Source organism: Bos grunniens, chromosome 11 (genome assembly GCF_055505025.1).
Source record: "Bos grunniens cultivar Pamir isolate PY7600 chromosome 11, Bosgru_T2T1.0, whole genome shotgun sequence".
NCBI lineage: Eukaryota > Metazoa > Chordata > Mammalia > Artiodactyla > Bovidae > Bos > Bos grunniens.
This window is the reverse complement of record NC_141175.1, coordinates 11518355-11539645: the sequence shown is the minus strand read 5'-3', so window position 1 is coordinate 11539645 and position 21291 is coordinate 11518355. Positions and strand designations below refer to the sequence as shown.

The following is a 21291-nucleotide window of genomic DNA, read 5'->3' as shown; positions in this document are numbered from 1 at the left end:
TCATCTGTAAAATGGGAATATTGGTAGTTCCTACCTCCCTGTTGTTTGTTGGTAAGTCATATCTGACTCTTTTGCAACCCCATGGACTGTAGCCCACCAGGCTTCTCTGTCCATGGGATTTCCCAGGCAAGAATACTGGTTGCCATTTCCTTCTCCCGGAGATCTTCCTGACCCACAGGTGAAACCTGCCTCTCCTGCTTGGCAGGCAGATTCTTTACCACTGAGCCACCAGGGAAGACTTAGTGACTAAACAACAGTAGCATCCTTGTAGGGTTGTTGGGAAGATTAGAATCTGAGAACACGTGTAAAGCATGTGACACAGCAGACAGGAAGTGCTCCGTGCATTTTAACCATCGTGATTATCATTACTGTAATAGGTCTTGAATGCAGCAGTAGATGTTCTTTCTACCTCCAGACCTTCTGAAGTTTTGCTTCCTCTGGGTCTGGGTGCTGTACCCCTCCTCCTCCTTCCATGCCCAGGTCAGGGGTCTTGTCTCTGGAAGCCCCTCTGAACTCCTCCAGCACTCAACTGACTTGAGATGCCCCTTGGTCTACCACCCTGTGCCTGGTGTACCCTCTCCACAGAGGTTACTCAGTACTGGCTGCCTCCCTTCTCCCAGACTGGCCACCAGGGGATGCTGGGCTTGACATTTTCTGTGTCCATGACCCACCCAGAGGCCTTGGATCGCCCAGCTCATGCTTTCTGGCTCCCTCCTTGAATTCCAGATCACTTTCCTCTCAGATGAGCAGGGCCTGGGCAGTGCCCAGCAGTGGAGTGTGGAATGCCAGACAGTTTAGGATGGTAGTGAGGTCCTTGCTGGCCGGGGCTGGGCTGGGTGTGAGGAAGGGGGCCAGAGCTGGTGGAGGCCGATGAAGGTTGAGCCCATGAGAAGGAGGTGGTGGCTATCTCTGCCTGGGGCATCCTTGATCACAGATACAGGTAATGAGGGAACAAAATGTAGGGAGTCCCTCTGGGGGGCCAAGGCCCAGCAGGAAGATGGTGTCAGCTGGAGGGCAGAGGCCATCCCGCCAGGCCGATACTCCACTGGCCCTGGGCTCAGGTCACTTCCAGGCCTGTCTTCTCTGGATGGGAAACCCTGTGTTGGGGTTTGAGTGGAGGGGAGGGATTTTATGGCCTGGGTGAGGGGAAGTGGCAGACAGGCAGGGGGTAGATGGCTTTCCCGGAATCCCAGATCGCACTTTAATAATTTGTTTCAGAATTAATGTCCATTCACGCTGTCTTCACTGTTCCAGCTCATTGGAAGATTAAATAAAAACGCGTGTCCTCCCCACCAACCCCAATGGAGGGAGACCAACCCTGTTCTTTCCGGCTGGGCTAGCTGCCTGAAGCCAGTGCAGGAAATAAATCTCTCAGAGAAAACCACTTTGCTCACACGATTTCAATCCAACAGGGCATAGTGGCCCCAGTCACTCCTTGTTTTATTTAGCTGATAATCTTTTATTGTATCAGGAGAACCTCGCGGAAGCACTGTGTCTTTACAGGCCCGTGGCCTCCCCAAACAGCTGGGCCGGGCCTCCTGGGCAGGCACAGGCTGGCTCTCTGCCCTGGGCAACCTCCCTTTGCTGCAGCCAGGGACCCAGAGAGGTGGTTGCTCAGGTGCCAGGGCACTGGGGAAGGGACTGGGGTGGCTGCCCCTGGCTACAGGACACAGGCAGGGCCTTGGTGGGAGTGGAATGGCTGTACTTTGCTTCTGGAGACCAGGCCTCAGGGGCCCAGCTTGTGGGGGCTCATCAGCCAGGGAAGCCAAGAGCAGACGACCAACCAAGACGTCACTCAGTCAGTCAGTCACTCCACAAATATTTACTGCATGCCTTCTCTGTGCCAGGCTCTGAGAATAAGAAGGTGAGGAGACAGACAGACAGGCCCTCCTGTGTGGCAGCCGCTCCTCCTGGGGTAAGCCTTTGTCTCATCACACTGCCTGATTAAACTTTCCTGCTCTTGTACCATTTTCTCTAAGGCGTAGTTCCATTCTTTTTTCCACTTGTTTTTTTATTTCATGTGGATTATCTAGTACAGAAGCCGACACTAATTTAATAATATTTAGAAATATTAGAAGCTAATGGGCTATTCTAAAAATAAGTAAAAATAAACCTTCACATCAAAGAGAGACATGACTGGATAAAGGCAAAGAAAATCTGTCAGTCTTGGGGTTAGGAGAGAAAATCAGCCAGCATTAAGATACGAGGTGATTGCTTTATCCAATTATCTATTTCTTATTTACTAAATTATTTTTTATTATGTATCCATTAATTAGCCAATATTTATGCATTTTTCCTATTTTGTTTTGGTGTTGCCTCTTTTACACTGCTGCTGCTGCTGCTGCTGCTAAGTCACTTCAGTCATGTCCAACTCTGTGTGACCCCAGAGACGGCCCACTTATTATGTATTAACTTTCCCACTCAAGTTCTTTGAGTTTATAAATTGTATCTATCATATTTTCATAGTTCAACCTGGATCATTAGAATGTTTTCTGTTCTCACTGGGGTTTAATAAACTTCATGTAAACATAGATTTGGCTTTCCAGGTGATGCTAGTGGTAAAGAACCTGCCTCAGTGCAGCAGACATCAGAGAAGCGGGTTCGATCCCTAGGTTGGGAAGATCCCTTGGAGGAAGACATGGCAACCCGCTCCAGTATTCTTGCCTGAAGAATCCTATGGACAGAGAAGCCTGGAGGGTTATTGTCCAAAGGGTCACAAAGAATTGTACACGACCAAAGCGACTTGGCTCGCACACAGGCAAACATAGATTTGGCTCTGATTTCTTCAACACATTTCTCATCTAAAATTTTTCTAAATGAAAAAAAAAATTTTTGACATTAATTGTAGACTTACAGGGGCTTCCCTGATAGCTCAGCTGGTAAAGAATCTGCCTGCAACGCAGGAGACCCTGGTTCAATTCTTGGGCTATGGGGTCGCACTATTCACTGTTCATAGACTTACAGGAAATTGGGAAATAGTATGAAGAGTCTGGGATACCGTTCCCCCAAAGCTATCCCCAAAGGTAATATCTTTCATGGCTGTGATACAGTATCAAAACACCAGGGTAGGCAGGTTTGAACAACTTTGCTGCTGCTGCTGCTAAGTCGCTTCAGCCGTGTCCGACTCTGCGCGACCCCATAGATGGCAGCCCACCAGGCTCCCCTGTCCCTGGGATTCTCCAGGCAAGAACACTTTAGGGCTGGATAATTTCAATAATTTCAAGTTGCCTTTGTGCTCCTGTGCCTCATCCCTTCTCCGCACTCCTTGACTGACGGTGCCTGCTTGCAGGGTCGTGGGGGCACCCCTCAGTATTGCCAGGATGGTGAAGTCGGGAGAGAGTGGGGGTGAATCTGACAGGACCCTGACAGATTTCGTGCTGGGCCTGCTCTGAGCCAGGGCCCTGCAGGCTCTGCAGAACCTACGGTGGGTGGACAGGCAAGGTTCTTGGCTTCCAGGGCTGCCCTGAAGTAAGCCCAGACTCTGGAGCTTTCTGGTGGGAGGGAGTTAAACGCCCTTCGTGGTGGACTGAAATGTGTCCCCACAAAATTCATGTGTTGAAGGCCCAACCCTTGTACCTTAGAATGTGACTGTATTTGCAGGCAGGGTCTTCGAAGAGGTAATTAAGTTACAGTGAGGTCACTAGGGTGGGCTCTGACCCAACAGGACTGTTTCAGCAGGGGATATTAGGACACTCACAGAGGGAGGACCGTGTAAGAACTCAGGGAGAAGGGGGCCATCTGCAAGCCAAGGAGAGAGACTGTAAGAAACCAGCCCTGCTTGGCTACCTGGATCTTGCACTTCCAGCCCCCAGAGGTATGAGAAAAACAATTTCTTTTGTTTAAGCCACCCAGTCTCTGGTACTTTGTTATGGCAACACTGGTAAATAAACACTCTCCAGTGTATTCATCTACATTCGGGGGAGTGAGAGAGATGGCCCCCAGAAGCTGATACCAGATAAAACCCAGATGCCCAGTTAAATTGGAATTTCAGATAAACAGTGAACAATTTTTTTAAAACATATATTGAATGGGGGCATACTTATACTAAAAAAATTCATTGTTTATCTGAAATTCCAATTTAACCAGGTGTCTTATATCTTTATTTGTTACAGCCGGCCACTCGGCCTCAGAATTGAGGCAGTGGCTCCCGCCAGGACCAAGGCTCAAGGACACACATGCCAGCCATCGCTGCCCAGAAGGGGCTGAGAGCCGGAGGCGGCTTCCCGGGCCTGAGCACTCTCCCCAAACGGTTCCATCTCCCGCACAAACATATTTATTGGGCTTGATGGCAAACAGATTATGCTTGTCCCAGGAAGGGCAATTCGAAAGAGAAAACCTTGAAGTCCGGGAAATAACGATGAGGGGAGTTAAATTAAAGTGCAGAAGACCCTCCCGAGAGATAGCGTCAGGGTGAGTTACAGGCCCGATAAGGGACTGGGGGCTCACAGAGGGGGCTCAGAAAGGTCACTCGGTGGTGCGCAGAGGACCAGGAACCATAAATACGGGGCAAGATGCCCAGCCGGGGTCGCCAGGGTGAAAATATTGGGGTCATTCCAAAAACAATTATCCTGCTTGGTTTGCTCTTCAGGTCTTGTAAATCTTTCACCTTTTATAAAAGATTTCTGGGGAAAGAAGCACTTTGGAAGCTTTAACTGATTTTTGAGGCTGCTTCTTGGTGGTTCTTCGAAAAGAAAACAGACAAAAGGGAAAAAGTAATTACCCAGCATTCTCAGGGGCACAGGGATGGGCTGACTGGATTCTTATTCCTGAGAGAGTTTAGGCTGCCCTGCCTGAGTTTTGACTCACTCTATTTGGAGTCTGGTCACAATTTAACACTTAATGCTTTTTTTGTTTTGAATCCAGTCACAGTGGGGCTCTTGGTACCCCGTGGACACTGGTTTTTGGGGCAGCTGTGGCAGCTGTGTGGCAGCCATCTTTTCAGGTGTGGTGGCCATCTTGAGTGTTGAGGCAGCCATCTTGATTGTGTGGCACTTGTCTTGGCCATGTGTACCGAGGCTCATGTGCCCACGCAGAGCCCATGAAGCTGGAAGATGGGTCTAGGCTGTCCTGGCCTAGGCTGGAGAATGGGTCTTGGCTGTCCTGCTCCATTGCATCCCCTGTATTCTAAGTGTCTAGCCAAGGGAACCCTTGTTCAAGCTCTGTGCCTCTGTCCATGTTCCAGGACAGTTGGCAGCACCAGCAGAAGGTAGTCATTCATTCCATCAAAGTTTATCGATCACCTGTTATATGCTGGCCACTGCACTGGCACTGATTCCTCAGGCTCAGCCAAGAGCTTCATCTTTGAGGCAAACACTTCCCAGCTGTTTCTGCCCCTCTGACCATACACAGTCACAAAGTTGGCTCTACCTCTGACATCTTGCTCCCATCTACTAGCTCATGTAATTGTCATGACTCTGTAGAGGAGGGATTATTAGCCCCATTTTACAGATGGGGAAACTGAGGCTCATCAAGGTGAAATGACTGGCTTAGTGTCACACAAAAATAGGGAGTGAAGCAGAGCTAGGCAACCTAGGACAGAATGGCATTATTTACAGTGTCACATGCCTCTCAGTCAAGAACTATGAAGGGTTGAGATTGCAGGGTTGGGATCAGATGAAACCTGGTCAAATTTTTTGCCCCACTTCCCCCTAGCTGTATGACCTTGGCGACTTACTGAGAACTCTGAGTCTTACTCTCCTCATCAGTGCAATGGGCACAGGTGCTATGATCCTGCCACGGTGGTGTAGTGTAGAGGCAAGGAGCCCATGAAGCCTGGGGGCGCAGAGCCCAGGCTTGGAGCCTCTCGTCTCCTCTAGAGAGAGAGAGGCTGTTTTTTATACGAGAAGACAAAGAGTTTCTCCCAGTCATCTTTTGCCATCTGCCAACTCCCAACAGGATATAATTATTCAAATTGAATAAATGTTTGCTGAATGAGACTTGGACTTCCTTTAAGGTTCAGAGCAGACTGAACTGTAGAAGGATAGGGATGGGGGTCAGAGAGGGGCGTGGCTGTGGGCTGCTGTGCCGGGCCATGCCTGCCTCGTATTAAATTCAAAGCACTCATGTAGGAATACTCATTCTTCCATCCATTAAACAAACATTATTTTGTGCCAGGCTTGCTCTGGTGCTGGAGTTACTGTGAGTGCAGAGCAAGGCAAACTCAGTCCTCCAGGCCCAGAGATCACACCTGGGAATGAGAGACAGACGGGAGCGAGAGAGGCCTGGGAAGAGGCTTTTGCTGGATGATGGTGATGATGGCTGCCTGGATGAAGATGGAGTGGCCCTGATGAGCCACGTGGAAGTGTAGAGAGTAACAGGCTCAGAGAGGTAAAGCAACTTGCCTGAGGCCACACAGCTAAGAGGTGGCAGAGTTGGTCTGCTCTCAGGCTGCACCTGACCCTGCTTACCTTGAGCTGCCTGGAACAGCATGGTCACTCTAAGTTCTGAGTGACCCATATGTGGCTCTGGCAAAAAAAAAAAAAAAATGGTGTTTGGGAAACACTGCATATGTCAGTCCTTCCTGGCGCATGGTACATGGTACCCATTGAGGGCTCTGGGGGTTCCTGCAGGAAAAGAACCTGCTTAGCCTGCATCCTCCTGGGCTTCTGCTCCAGGCAGTGGAAGCACCTTGGCCAAGTTGATGCCTTCAAGGGATCAAAGTGCTCAGCTCTGGTGGGCCCCTCCCAGAATGCTCTGGAAAACAGAGACTGTAGTCAGTGGTAAAAGCTCGAAGGGCCAAGGAGGACCATGACAGCTCAGGCAAGCTTCCTGGAGGAGGAGGTCCTGGAGTCACACCAGCAAGGACAGCTCAGCTCAGGAATCTGCAGGGAGGCTGTGGACATGATGGCGATGAGCTGTGGCTTGAGGGGCCAAAGGGGCCCTGTTCAAATCCTGGCTCTGCTCTTAGTCACTATGTGACCTTGGGGAAATGACAGGACTCCTCTGAGCCTCGATTTCCTCATCTGTAAAATGGGATCATGCCAGAACCTCAGGTGATTCTCAAGGCTTTAGCCCAGGGTGGCTGGGAGGACCATTCCACCGCTAAGAGTGTCAATCTGGCAATGGAGAAGGAGGGCTGTTCACACTTTTTTTTTTCCTCTGAAGAACTAGAGACTCTGTAAAATATTCCTTGACCTGAAAAAGCCCCAACTGGACGCTCCTGTGGGTCTGTTACAGACACGACTTTGCAAATCAGATGTGACAGGCGAATGTGTGCCAAGATGGTGGCCAGCTGTTCGGCGGTAGGGAAGGGGCTGCTTAGAGACCCTCACGGCCTCCTTCGAGAGCAGACGCCGCCAGGCTCGCTGTGCCCCGAGCACAGGTGTGTGAGGACGGGGGGAGCAGGGATGGGCAGGGGCAGGCGGCTCATGGAGTAAATGCTCCCTCACACACGTACACACCACACATACCACACACACCTTGTACACCACACACACTCATATCACACACACATACCAGAAACTCGTGCCACACACGCCATACACAAACACCACACACACTACACAGTCATACCACACCACACACACACTCACATGATTCACTGCCTGTTATACACACCACACACACTCACACCACACTCACCCCACACACTCACATCAGACACTCACACCACACACACCATACACCATATGTTACACACACCACACTCACTCGCACCACACACACACACGCCTTACACACCACGTGCACTGCACACACACTCACACCACACACACACACCCTCACACAGCCCACCATTCCCCAGAGACGCTGTGGTTGGAGGGAAGCCTCGCCTCCCTCGTGCCCATGTGGAGGAGGTGGCCCACGAGGGGGAGCACTGGGGTTGGAGTCAGAAGTGGGTCCTCCTCACGGGGCAAAGCCTCTTTAGCCTTTAGGTCTTGTTACTGTGGAAGGATGCCATGAGCTTCTGCTTCAGGGGAATTTTGAGAATACTGTTTGAGTAGGTATTTAGCACAGTGGTTGGTACACGGCAACTGCTGAAGAGATCCATGGACTCTACCTGCCCCACTTCCTCTGCTCTGGTGACTGGGGTCCAGCCCCGATCCCCGTGTCCTGGGAGCGCTGCCATTCACAGCGGCCCGCCCCCGGCCACAGGGATTGGCCAAAGGATAAACATGTGGCTGCCGTCAGGCCAACCAGACCCCTGTCCTGTCCTGTGTATATGCATGGGGATAAGAAGTCCCTCCTTCTGAGGTTCCAAAGCCTGGAACAGTCTGGAGCTGACCTGGAGGATGCCCTTCTTGGGGCAGAGAGTGAGGTCCAGACATGGGACAGTGGAGTTGCGGGTGATCAGGGTGACGCAGGCATTGGCCGAAGGTCTGTCTGCTGCTGACACGCACGCTGATGAAAGGCTGGTCTTATGGGAGGCGAGTGTCATCTTAGCACTGCTCTGTGAGAGCCTAGGACGTCGGTCTTGTTCCCAAGAGCCCCTCACAGCATCCTAGGGAGGGGCACAGATTAGACCCTCCCCAGAGACAAAGGCTTCCTTTCCTAACACGGATGGGAGAGAACAGTGATCTGGGCAGAAGCCCTCAGGAGCCCTACCTTCCACAGTACAGGGAGGATTTATTGGGTAATGATCAACACGGCCATTTGGCAGAGGTCTTTGTGCACACTGAGTCCCCGGGCCTCAAGGTCCCCAGCAGCGAGGACTCCTAAGCCCACAGGGAGCCGAGGAGCCCTTTCTCAATCACGCTGATCCACACGGATGGGGTTGGACTCTCTGGCTGCTCTCCTTCCACTTGCTTGATTTCTTCCTCTTGGGGTTTCTTGCCTCAGAATCTAACCTCCCCCGGCGTCCACCAGCTTGCCATCTTCCAGTTGGATCCACCGGATCCAGGAGTGTTCCCAGCCCCCAGCTGCAAAGGGCTCTATGAGGGGAAGGAGGTGTCTGCCTCCACTCTTGTTCCATTTCTGGTCACCCACGCTCCAGGGACTCTCTTGGCCCTGCTGTCCACAAGTTCCCAAAGGGAGGCTCTGGGTCAGCTCATTTCTGTACCTTCTGGCCGGAGCTGGGCTTGGCACAAGGTAGGCACTAGTGGACACTTCCTGACTGAAGGTTGAGCACTTACCTTCCTCAGAGTCGGGGAACTCACTCCGCACCAGGAAGCCAACTCATTGGTGGCTGCTTGGAGAGGGATCCCTTGGGCCTCTTCTGGGGCAGGCTCAAGGGGGATCCCTACCTGGACCCCGGGTCCTCCCATTATCACACACTGGCAGCATCTTCCTCCCGCCAGGCCTTCCTTCTCACCAGGTTGGAGATGCACTTTGTAAATCTAGGTTAACAAGCCTACTGCTTTCATTGCAGACACTGGTCGGAGCCCAAAGTGTGGTTCATCTCCTTCGATCAATGCATTATATCATCCCCTGAAAGTGATTAGAAAGCAGAGCCATCATCTCACTGGATTTCAGGTCTTCATACTGTAAATTTCTCATTCTGGTTAATGATTGCTTGGACGGATGGCCAGGCGAGCCTTTCACCACACATCGAGTTGTGGGTGATGACTCCTACTGTGCTGGGTCTTCTCACCAGGAAGGCTTTGTTATTTCTGACCCCATTTCACAGATGGGTGCTCAGAGACATGGAGGGATTCACTCAGGAGCCTGGCATGGTGACCCATGGCAGGGGGTGTGGGCAGGCCAGAGCAGCCCGAGACCCCAGAGTTCAAGGCTGGTGGGCTGGGTGCCCCAGGCAGCCCTCAGCCCTTGAGCCCAGGGAGGCATGACGACCCCACCCTGCTTTCCACCCAGACTGCCATGAACACTCCTCCCTGTCATTTTCAGAGCCTCCCCTGGCTGTCCTTGGCTTTGCTCCAAGAGGGAACTGGTGGGACTAGTGGGAAGCTACAGCCCATGGGCCAATCACGGGTCTTTGCAGAGACACCCTTGGGCATCTCCATGGCTGGGGGATTAGGTCTTAGTCTAGGAGCTGGAGTGGGGATACAGATCAGTTAAAATGATCTGCTCTGGCTCCCATACGTCATCACCCTGGAGCCCTTAGCCAGGCCAGCCAGTGCATCCTGGCGGTCACCTCTGCAAAGCTGATAACCTCCCCTTTCATAACATAGTCTGTGCACTGACTCCGACATGGCCCCATTTTGGGGCCAGAAAACAGGCACAGAGAACACGTCCAGGTCACCTTCAGGCAAGTGGCGGAAGTCGGATCTGAGCTGGGCAACTGGACTGCAGAGCTCAGGCTTCTGACTGTGGCCGGCGCCAGGCCATCTGGCACCCTGACCTGGGCTGTTGTGAGGAGTCCTCCCATAAAGCCACCCCTGTGTTTATTTGATAAAATCACAGCCACACCAGCAAGGAAACTGAGACTTCTGACACCTCCCAGGACTCCAGGGTTTGACTCAGATACTCCTCAGCCCAGAGGAATAACTCCCACAATGGGGATGGGCACAGAGGTTTGGGGGTAACCTAATTCTAGAACTCTCTCTCCTAATTTATAGCCTTCCCCAGCCCTTTCCTCTAACGCACAGCAGCTAAGCCCTTAGAAGAACCAAGGGCTTGAAGAATGCTAAAAATTTAATGTATGTTAAAAGGGTATTAAATTCTAAACTGAAATTTACATGGGAATATGACATTAAAATAGTTTTAGCTTTCAGGAAGCTGGGGGCTGGAATGCTATAATATAGACAAATTTTATCATTTTAAAAAGAATTAGCCTCACAGTATTTCTTACGTATTCATAGAGTTAATGCATGAAGATATGAACCCTGCCCGGGGCTACTCAGCAAGGCAGGCAGTGCCGGTGAGGGGAGAGGGCTGGTGGTAGGGCCCTGGGAGGGGGCCTAGGCCCCCAGCTGGATGGGTCAAGGGACTTCCCTGGGGTTCTGGAGATGCCCCCTGAGGCCTACTGGCAGGGGGAGGCCTTGGCACACATGTTCCCAGTACGTGACTTGGCACCATCTCCATGGCTACTTGTTGCTGTTGTCGTATAGTTGGAAGGTTGTGTTTGACTCTCTGTGTTTGCAGATCATGGACTGCAGCACATCAGGCTTCCCTGTCCTTCACTATCTCCCAGAGATTGTTCAAACTCATGTCCATTGAGTCGGTGATGCCATCGAACCATCTCATCCTCTGTCGCCACCTTCTCCTCCTGCCCTCAATCTTTCCCAGTATCAGGGTCTTTTCCAATGAGCTGGCTCTTCGCATCAGGTGGCCACAGTATTGGAGCTTCAGCATCAGTCCTTCCAATAAATATTCAGGGTTGATTTCCTTTAAGATTGACTGGTTTGATTGCCTTGCTGTCCAAGGGACTCCCCAGTGCCACAGTTCGAAAGCATCAGTTCATCTTTCAACTTTCTTAATGGTCCAACTCTGACCGTTGACAACTGGCTACTTGTTATCCCCTACGGTGCACCAAGTCAGTGACCCTGAAGATGAGATTTTGTCCCAGTTGTGCAGATGAGAAGATGGCTCAGAGAGGTTGAGTCATGAGTCCAAGGTTACACAGCAAGAAAACAGATTTTCATTCCTTCTTCTGCAGATTCTTAGCTCAGTCTTGAGGCTGGCCCTCACCCACCTGGCCACCCCCTCCCTCAGTGGCTCCCAGTGGGTGGAGCAGGGCTTCCCTGGGTACCAGCCCTGGCCTGCAATCCACTCCCACTACAGCTGCTGGCTCTCATCTGTCCAAGGCCTCTCAGATAAAGTGCACCCTCCTTGCCAGGAGAGGGGGCTTGGAGGAGTCAGCCCCTATGTCTCTGCTGCAGCCTGAGGGTCAGGCCCTGCCCAGGCCCTGGGCTCAGATGTTTGTGGGCTGAAAGGGTCAGTTCACGTAGCGAGTGCTTGCTGCTACCACCTCCAGGCCAGGCCCTGGGCTGGACCCAAAGATAACTCAGGCCTACCCTATCCCCTAGTACTGGGGTTTGCCTTCAGGAAGTCTGTGACTGAGTTTTTTCCAGAAAGAGTCTTTGGAGGGCCAGGAAAAGAGGGCTGGGAGATGTGACTGTGCCTTTAACAGTTCAAGTGTGTGAGGTTCCAGGATTGAACCCGGGTCTCAGGGGCACATTGTTTAGCCACGCTGGTGCCCTCCCCACTGGTCTGCGGGGTCAGGGCATCGGAGACAGGAGCTGGGGGAGGGTGAGAAGCAGGCACCAGTGACCAGACACCAGGTGACTTGAGGGTCATCGAGCTGAGGCTGAGCCCACAGTGTCCTGGGAGAGGGCGGGAGGCCTTGAACGACAGATGGAAGGGAGACGTTTTCCGTTCACTGCCATAGGGTCCCATCTCGCTGGTGGCCGCCCGGCCACCAGTCTTCAGAGACAGCGTCCGGCTTCTGAATGAGGAGGGGGGCAGACAGAGATGGGTCCCTGACTCAGCTGCCCCTCCGCCCGCCCACCTCTGCTCCAGGCACCGTCTCAGAGCAGAGTGACACAGACTCCGCAAGTGACAGCAAAGCCCCATCTGCCAGGGGTCACGGTGGAGGCAGGCCAGGCAGAGCCGGCGGTGCCAGCTGGATGTCGTCCCTGGGAAGCCACACGCCCAGAGCCCGCACCTCCGAGATGAGCTGTCTTGCTGTCTCCATTTTATTGACAGGAACACTGAGGCTCCAAGAGATGACACGTGTCCTCAGTCACCCTGCTGATCAAGGCAGGGCTGGGATTCCTGCCTGGGCTCTGTGACTTCAGGCCATGGCTGGGTCCTGGTTGCCCTCAGGAGCTCCCCGGCCCCTTCTGGGTGGTGACAGCTGAGCGGCCCAGCAGGCAGTCCCCCACCCCAACTGGGACAGGGCAAGGAGTGGGGCTCAGCCTGGCTGAGCTGTGATCCCGAGAGACATTGCCAGCCAGGCCAGGAAATGACCACTTGCTGCCCGGCGGCCACCTCCCAGCTGCCACCCCTCCGGGAGGTCACTCATTGGCAGTTAAAAATCTATTGTGACTTGTCAGAAAAATGAATAAATGGGCACATTATTTTTTCATTCCAGACCTCAGCATCTGTTTGTCTAATCAGGAAGGAGAGTGGGGAAGTCGGCAAGGGCTGCCGTGTGCGTTTTATGTAAGTTTTCCTCTGTCAGAGGAGTTTAAATGGGTAATGAACAGGCCGTGGTGATTTGAAATATAATCCCATTACGCTGACGAGATTACGGGCCTTCGAGACTTCACAAATCACTCTTAGGGCTTTTACAGCAAACACCACCCTGTTGGGATTCTGCGTTTAAGCAGAGGTGTTTGGTGGGAACACAATGTGACAGGCTTAACCCTTTCCATCTCCTGCCTGCCTTTCCAGAGAGCAGGGGCCTCTCCATGAGGCCTCGGGGAAACTTCAGGATCCAGGGTACTTGGGCCGCGTCAGATGGAGGCCCAACAGGGCTGGGGACAGCATGCGGGGTCGGTGGGAGGTGGGGAAACCTCTCCATCACTTTCCAACTGCATGGCCTCAGCTGAGGCTTCTCTTTGCCTCAGTTTCCTCATCTAGAAAATGGGGATTCGGTGGGCCTGAGGCTAGACCCCGGAAATGGTGAATAAAATAGCGGCTAACCTTGGTCGAGAGCCTCATAAGAGGCAGGGGGCGGGCACTGACAAAGTGTGAAATTAGCTTATGTTCATCAGCATGGGAGGCGTGACTGTGGTCCCACATGTGATTTCAGGGGTAGGTACGGGAAGATTTTTCAGTTTGAACAGTTATGTATATATGGATTATTTAGTTATTTATTTGGTGGTGTTGGGTCCTAGTTGAGGCACACAGGATCTGTAGTTGTAGCATGTGGGATCTAGTTTCCTGACCAGGGATTGAACCTGGGCCCCCTGCACTGGGAGCCTGGAGTCTTAGCCAATGGACCACCAGGGGAGTCCCAGTTATGTTTTTATTGTAATGTACACCAACATGCATACATGCTGCACATCGAATCCATGACTCCACAGCCATTCTTGTTCAGGATGAGGTTTAAGGTAGAGAAACTTCCCTGGCTTTATTAGGGCTTCCCTAGAATCCATCTGCAATGCGGGAGACCCATGTTCAATTCCTGGGTTGGGAAGATCCCCTGAAGAAGGGAAAGGCTACCCACTCCAGTATTCTGGCCTGGAGAATTCTATGGACTGTTTAGTCCATGGGGTCACAAAGAGTCGGACATGGCTGAGCAACCTTCACTTTAAGGTGGAGAAGGCTTCCTTGGTGGCTCAGGCAGTAAAGAATCTGCCTGCAATGCGGGAAACCTGGGATTGATCCCTGGATTGGGAAGATCCCTTGGAGAAGGGTATGGCCACTCCAGTATTCTTGCCTGAGAAATCCCAGGATAGAGGAGCCTGGCACACTACAGTCCATGGGATCTCAAAGAGTTGGACACGACTGAGCAACTAACACTTTAAGGTAGAGAACAGTGTTAGCCTGGATCAGTTTAAAGGGAAAATATTGCACTGCAGATGAGGTGCAATCTTGGGGGGAGGCCTGTGAATGGGTATCTTTGGTGGCAGACATTGCAATTGCTTATAAGCACTTGTGACTCCCCATCCTTGGGTGGTCACATACCTCTGTCCCCTTGAAGGAGGCAGCCCCAGGTGGCTGATTCTGTTCAATGAAATGTGAGCGAAGGTGGGAAGGGTTGCTTTTGACCCATAGCATCTCATTGTTGCTGCCCTTCTCTAGCCCTTCTGTCCCCTGCCCAGGCTTCAGTGGAAGACCAAGGATGGCGGGACCATACTCTGTTTGACGAGAAATAAGCCTTTGCTGTGTTAAAGCCACTGGGGCCTTTGGGCTGTTGGTGTCACTGTAGCCCAGCCCGTCTGGCCTAGTAAACTCATCCAGTCCTCACAAGACTCCTTTGAAGAAGGCTTTATTGTCCCATTTTACAGAAGAGAAGACGGAGGCTCAAAGAAGTAAAGCAGCTCATCCGAGGACACACTGACCAGGAGACAACTGAAATCTGAGCGCTGTCTGCCTGACCCCAGGGGCTGCTTTCATAGGAGGGCGCTCAGTGAGCGTTCATGTCACGGAATCAGTTGGCAAGGAAGGACAGGAGGGCAGGGCCCCCAAGGCTGGCTCTGGGACTTGGGCAGGGTGCAGGCCTGCAGAGCAGGGCCCCCAGATCCAGCTGTCTGTCCCCAGGGCAGAGGGCTAAAGCCCGGCTCCTGCGTGGCCCCCTTCCAGACACCAAGGAAGCTGGTCTTGGCACTTGTCATGGCAGCTTCTTTGGACTCTGCAACTCCAGGAGGGGACAGCTCGGGCCTGGCCAGGTCCCCTCTCAGGGAAGGCACTGCTGGAGGAGTACGTGGCATCTGGGCAATTGGACTAAGTGAGATGACGGACGCCGACATCGTGTGGCCACTTATCAGGGGTTCACGCACCATGCGCTGGGCACCTGCCATCTCACTGTCTTGCTTCCAGCGCTGCAAGTGGGCGTCTCACCCCACCATACAGACGGGGCACAGAGGACCCGGCCTCGTACCTGGAGGAGCGAGGCTGCGGGGTACAGGACTGGGATTTGGGCCGGGTTTGGGGCCAGGCTGTGGAGCCTGTGACCCAGCCCACACCCGGCCCGTGGTCCCTGCAAGGCTCTGGGGTGGGTGTGCTGCTTGTGCCCAGTGAGGAGGCTCAGCTCACGGGCCCGGGTGTGGGGGCTGGATCTGCCCCCGGCTCTGCCCCCTGAGCCCTCTGACTCCGGCTCTGCCCCCTGACCCCGAGCCAGGAAGCCCCTGCTTTCTCCTTCCTTTCCTGCGGCTTCTCCTGGAAGGAGGCGCACAGCCTAGGAAGCACCAGAGGAGGTGGTGGGAGCCGTGCCAGGAGCTGGGACGGTCCTGCCAGGGCTGCCAGGAGGCCGCGGTGGTCCCTCGGGGCGCCAATGTGGGCACAGGGAGCAGACCGGGGGCGGCGGGGGCGGGGGGCAGAGGCACTGGCCCTCCTCCCCGCCTTGCCTCCTCTCCCGTCTCAGGGCCCCTTCTCTGGCCCCCACGGCAGCGCCATCCTCGCTGTTGAGGAAGCTCAGACGCTGCTGACGCTGGGCCGGGTGGTGAAGCCACCGCGTCTCCTCCCGGGGACACTGGGAAGCAGGGGCTTCCTTCTCCCCTGGGAGCTGCAGCGGCTCAGGAAGCCAACCCTGTCCCGCTCAGCAGGGCTGCCAAGGGGCCTGACGAGATGGCCTGGCCTGGCGCTGTCTGCTGCCCCCCACATCTCATGTCCCCAGGTCCCCAGCCCCCTGTGGATCCCACTGCTCTTCTCTCCACTAGCACCTGCCAGGCCCAGGCTGGTCCCCACGCGGCTCGCACGGTGCTCACTGCGGGGCAGCCTGGGGGTTCACCCGCCATCCCTTGGCCTCACCGGGCTGCGAGCGTCATGATGACCAGGTCAGGTCTCTGCTCCCTTCTATCCTGAGGTCTCCCAGTCCTTCAGCTGGGGAACTGGGGACCCCAGGGGGCAGCTGGCAGGTTCGAGGGACGTGACAGCGGAGGGAAGCCCCTTCCAGTTTTTTAACCCATGGAGAGAAGACTCGGAGGGGTATCAGCGTGGTCTCCACCTAGCTGAGGGGCCTCCCAAGGCAGCGGGGACACTGGTCCCGGGGACCAGGGAGGAGAGGGGTCAGGAGGAGCCGCTGCTCCAGGTGGGGAGAGAAGCCCGGCGTGGGGTGCTGAGGAGTCCTGGGGAGGGGAGACCGAAGAGGCCACCGAGGGCAAGTGCTGACCTGAGGGCAGCGTGCTGTCTGCAGGCCGAGGACCACAGCCTGGGAGGGACCGTCCACTTGCTGCTCCAGGGAGGGGCTGGATGGAGCGCGCTCAGTGAGCCTCAGCTCTTAGGATTCTTGCCCAGACACAGTGGAGCTCCTGCAGGTTGTGCAGGACAGAAACCTCTGGAAGGAAGTCTGTGCTCACTGTGATTCTGAGACATTCAAGACATTCTCCAGAAGGGTCTACAGGGACCACCTACTCCAGCACCTGCACTAACAGATGAGGAAACTGAGGCCCTAGGAGGCAGCGCCCAGCAGATCTGCAGCCCGTGGCCATGGAGGGCAGGCCCGGAGTCTCAGGGCACAGCTCCTGTTCATCCGCTTTTGTGTCCTGGATGGAAGGCGAGACCCTTCCGAGCCCCGAGTCCTCATCCCTGGAATGGTGGTGGTGACAGAACCTGCCTGAGGCTGGCTGCAGTCGCCTGGGCCTGTGCATATTCACAAGGGGCCGGCATACAGCCTGCCTGACGATGGGGGCCGCTCAGTAACCCGTGGAGGCCAGGGCTCCAGGGACCACTGCTTGGGCCTGTCAGCCATCCAGACTCGGTAAAGGCCCTGTCCCGAGTCACCATCAGGTTAGTGAGGGGCACCCTGGGGCCAGGTCAGGGGACACGCTGGAAGGAGGGGGCAGGGCCTGTTGGGTCACTTGAGTGTAAGCCGGGTGTGCCAAGCTGCTTGGTAAAGCCTGGGAGACAGGTAAGAGATGCTCACAGACTTACTTTAAAATCCAGGTGTGGGCTGTGAGAGAAGCAGAGGAAAAACTGAGTTTTACCAGTCTCGGTGGACCTGGGCAGTGGTTTGTGTTTCTCTTAAATTACTCCTTCAAGTGTGTGCTGTGCCAACTGTACGGAGCTGTATTCCATGATACTAGAATGGTGTTGCTTCTGTAATGGAAGGAGGTAATGATTTCAATGTCAGCCTTGAGTGAAGAGGATCATCCTGTCTTGCTCAGGATTAAAGGAGACCCATGGAGGGTTTCAGAGCCGCTCGGTACATCAACTGTCAGCAAACGTCACCACCCAGCGTGATCCATGGTGGTCACCGTTCTTTACCAACATGTGCTCGAGACTTCAAGAATTCAAAGCAATACGCAGAAGAAGGTGTTTATGACTTTTATTTTAATATTGAATATGTCACAAGATTTAATGACCAAATTAGTCATTTATATTTTTCAAAGATATCTAAATATAAAATTGCTAAAAATTCAAATACAGATAGCAAGCTACAAATAATATTTCTTTTGTTTCTGGGGTGGGTAGCAATGGAAGGCATTAGAAAAGGGTGCTTCTGTTGGCTGAACAAATATCAGAATGAAGGCGGAAGTCACTAGGACGCCCCTGTGCAAATGGACCCTCGAATGTCAGAGGCTGTTTCAGCCATGTCGCTTCCTGTACGACAGTTAAAAAAAAATATTTTTGAAATGCAGTTCCTCGGTGAAACCTCGGTCCCGCCACCCTGGCTGGGGACTGAGCGAACGGATGTCACCCTGGGAGGGACCACCGAGGCAGCAGGCTGGCCTGAGGGGTGGGTGTCAGCAGACGCCCGTTCCCTTGCCCCCACCCCCAGGAGTGGGACCTCTGGCAGCAGCTCCCCCACCCCGAGGCCTCCGATGAAGTGAAAGCAGTGGCTTTCCTGCCGCTGAGACCAGGGGGCAGGCATTGTGAAGAGAGAAGAGTCTTCAGAGTCCAGGGCAAGCCCACGTGCGGGTCTGACCGTCGGCTCAAACTCAGCCTGGCTACTGAGGAAACAGCAGCTCGGCGTGACCCCCGTTTCCCCGCGCCCCGAGCTTGACGCGCAGCCCTGCCTTCCTGAAGTCAGAGGTGCTGGAGAAGCTGAGGAGAGAAGGCTTCTGAAGGGGTGGGTGGCGCAGCCCTGGACACACATCACTACGTCCCCTCCCGAACTTCAGTAAGATGCTATCCTCAGAGCAACACGCTCATTTAAACAAATGGCATAGTTAAAACTATTGACTAAACCCTAAACATTTCTTCTGAAAAATCGAGCCATAGCTTTTCCAATCTGCCTGTTCAATATGGGGAGCAGATTTTAAAGAGAATAACATAATCAATCCTGCCCCAAAGAATGGTCCGTCATACCAACCATGATAAAGAGTTTATTAAAAGGAAGAAGAAAAAAAAACAGAAATGTACACTTTTGTTCTTTGCTTGTTTTAGGAAATTTGATCAAGCTGCAAGGACACGTCTGGGCGCAGCTATGTACATCCTCGCGTGGGGCCATCAGGCAGTGAAGATGGCGGGGCCTCTCATGGCTCCGTGCCGTGTCGTCCGGCCCCGGGCACTGCTCGTCGAAGCCGCTGTCACTCAGGCTTCGGTCCCGTGGAAACGTCCCCAGCTCTGTCCGAGGGGGTGCGCCCCCTTCCCCTGGAGCCCACCAGCCCTGTCCCCGTGAGCCGGGAGCCTGGCCCCTCCGAGGACTGCAGGGCACAGGATGGGCGAGAGCCACCTGGCCCAGCAGGCAGCTCTGAGCTCCGGCAGCAGACTGAAGCTGGAGAACGCCGTCACTGCTGCCCTGATTTCTTTTCCTTCTGGAAGCTGAAGCTTGTACGTCTGTTCAGTTTTCTTTGTTTTTGAGCGAAATAGTCAGCCCGGGCAGTGCTTGCTCGCGATTCCAGTATGTAGTTAACCTAGAAAGCAAGAGGACACAGCCCAGTCACTTCCAGCCACCCTCTGCTCACCCAGGACGAGCGAGGGAAGAGCCCGGCCCTGGGCTGGGCAGCCCCTGGGTCCGGTGCTCCCCTGGGTCCGGTGCTCCCCTGAGCACAGAGTCTGGTCATCACCACGACCCTGAAGGGTGGGCTCAAAGCCCACTGCACGATGGGGAAACAGGTCTGAAGAAGACACGTGGCTGTGCAGGCCTTTGAGTCTCTGGTGCAGCTTTTCTGATTCCTGAGCCTGAGTTCCCTCCTTACCATGTGCTGCCTCCCAGAACCTCCCTGGTTCTGTCCCCGCCTGCTGTGCGGCCCTGGGCTCACACACAACTTCCCCGAGCCCCGCTTAGCTTGCCTGAAAGACAAGACATCACAGGGATGAAAACCAAACCAAAATAAGGCTCTGTGTTCAGCCTCCCAGCAGTTGGGGTACTTCCAAGCTCAAAAGCGCCCCACTAGCTGTGGCTCATTTGATAAAAAGTAAAGTGAGGCTCAGAGAAGGGGACCGAGATGCCCTGGGTTACCAAGAGGTCACGGGCAAAGTTGGCACAGGCACCGTGGGAACCCTGGGCAGGGGCACAGCTGGGCTGCCTCCCAAGTGTCAACCTTGCTGCTACCCCTGAGGTCTCCTGGGCTCTTTTCAGATCCCCCCATGCTGGGTGGCCACTGCCAGCATCACCTCTGGCACTGAGTTCCTGTCCTGTCTGAGCCTCGTCCCATGCTTGGCTCACGTTGCAGAGGGAAAATTAAGACTTGGATCCTGACCCAAGGAGCTCACAGCCTAGTGAGTGACCAACAGAACAAGCGTGACAACAGATACAGAAGGAGCAAAAAGGAACGGGGACAGTAACTAATGGGAACATGTGGGGGAAGGGGATAAAGGAGCTGGGGTTTGAGGGATAAATAGGAGTTTGGGGTGTACAAGGGATAGGGAGAACCAGCATGCATCGAGGCACAACAGTGGGACACAGCAAGGGGGTGTTCACGGCCATTCAGAAGCTGAGGGGCCAGACACAGTGAGGCAGGGAGGAGCCAGGGAAGGGCAGCAGTGCTGTGATCAGACCTGCGCCCGGCGCGAGGGTGAGCCCCTGGCTGGGCAGGGGCACAGGGCAGCAGCAATGACTGGAGCACTTTTCAAGGATGACCTCATTTAACCCTCACAACAGCATTAGGAGAAGAGGCTGGCAGAGGATGAGGTGGCTGAATGGCATCACCGATTCAATGAACGTGGACCTGGGCAAACTCCAGGAGATGGTGCGGGACAGGGAGGCCTGGCGTGCTGCAGTCCATGGGGCCGTGAAGAGTCGGTCATGACTTAGCAACTAAACAACAACAACGGCCTTAGGAGGAGGTGGCTGCTATTGTTATCCCCACTGTACAGAGGAGAAAACTGAGGCTCAGAATGGTAATGCCGTTTACTTGAGGTTACGGAGTTTGTAAGAGTTTGGGTTAGAACCTGAATCAGTTCTCTGGCTCCCCACCTTCTCAGAGCCCCCCATCCCCTCACCTCCTCAGACTCCCCTTGTCCTACTGCCCCAGCAGCCCTCTGGCTGGGCCTGTCTGTGAACCAACACCGTTTCTCTCCAACCTCAAAGATCTGAAAGTTAAGAAACCTGAATACTCCTGGCTAGAGAACTGAGCCACCCCTTCTGTTGATTCTACATTGGGGGCCACGTGTCCTGCCCCGAGGGGAGAGGCCTCTGCTGATCGAGGAAGAACGGAGGTGCTGGGGGTGGGGAGCAGTTCAGACGGCCTGGCTCGTGTGGGGCTGGGGCTCTGTCATGGCATCCCCTCCAAACTTTCTGCTCTGATAGTCGCCAGCAGCAGGCGTTAAGGGCTGGTGTCTGAGTACAGAAGGCTTGACACGCTCGGCCCGCTGCCTCGCCAAGTTACCAGCTGAGAGCAATAAATCATGAGGCCGGCAGGGCCGGGTGATGACGTGGGACACCACAGACGATGCATG

General features: G+C 54.1%; 1 protein-coding gene, 1 long non-coding RNA gene and 1 other non-coding gene across 39 annotated transcripts in view; 2 read left to right on the top strand and 1 right to left on the bottom strand.

Moving 5' to 3' along the window:
• The first annotated feature begins 1491 nt into the window (after positions 1-1491).
• Positions 1492-16283, top strand: LOC147362533 (uncharacterized). Of its 3 annotated transcripts, none has more exons than XR_015136336.1 (5): positions 1492-1618; positions 1848-1915; positions 4113-4410; positions 12932-13002; positions 14796-16283. It is a non-coding gene; the product is annotated as an uncharacterized LOC147362533 (long non-coding RNA). The 3 variants fall into 3 exon arrangements; XR_015136334.1 differs by lacking the exon at positions 14796-16283 and adding an exon at positions 14590-14757; XR_015136333.1 differs by lacking the exons at positions 12932-13002; positions 14796-16283 and having other exon boundaries at positions 4113-4635.
• Positions 4569-4681, top strand: LOC147362534 (U5 spliceosomal RNA). The gene has a single exon (XR_015137476.1). It is a non-coding gene; the product is annotated as a U5 spliceosomal RNA (small nuclear RNA).
• A 2470-nt stretch (positions 16284-18753) lies between the features above and the next one.
• The window catches only part of MAPKAP1 (MAPK associated protein 1), a 233864-nt gene continuing 231326 nt past the window's right edge, over positions 18754-21291 (bottom strand). For all 35 annotated transcript variants that reach the window (XM_086325179.1, XM_086325173.1, XM_086325189.1 and 32 more), the window contains one exon: positions 18754-19304. In XM_086325179.1, the coding sequence (XP_086181305.1) occupies positions 19179-19304 (126 nt within the window). In that variant the 3' untranslated portion in view covers positions 18754-19178. The remainder of the gene's footprint in view (positions 19305-21291) is intronic.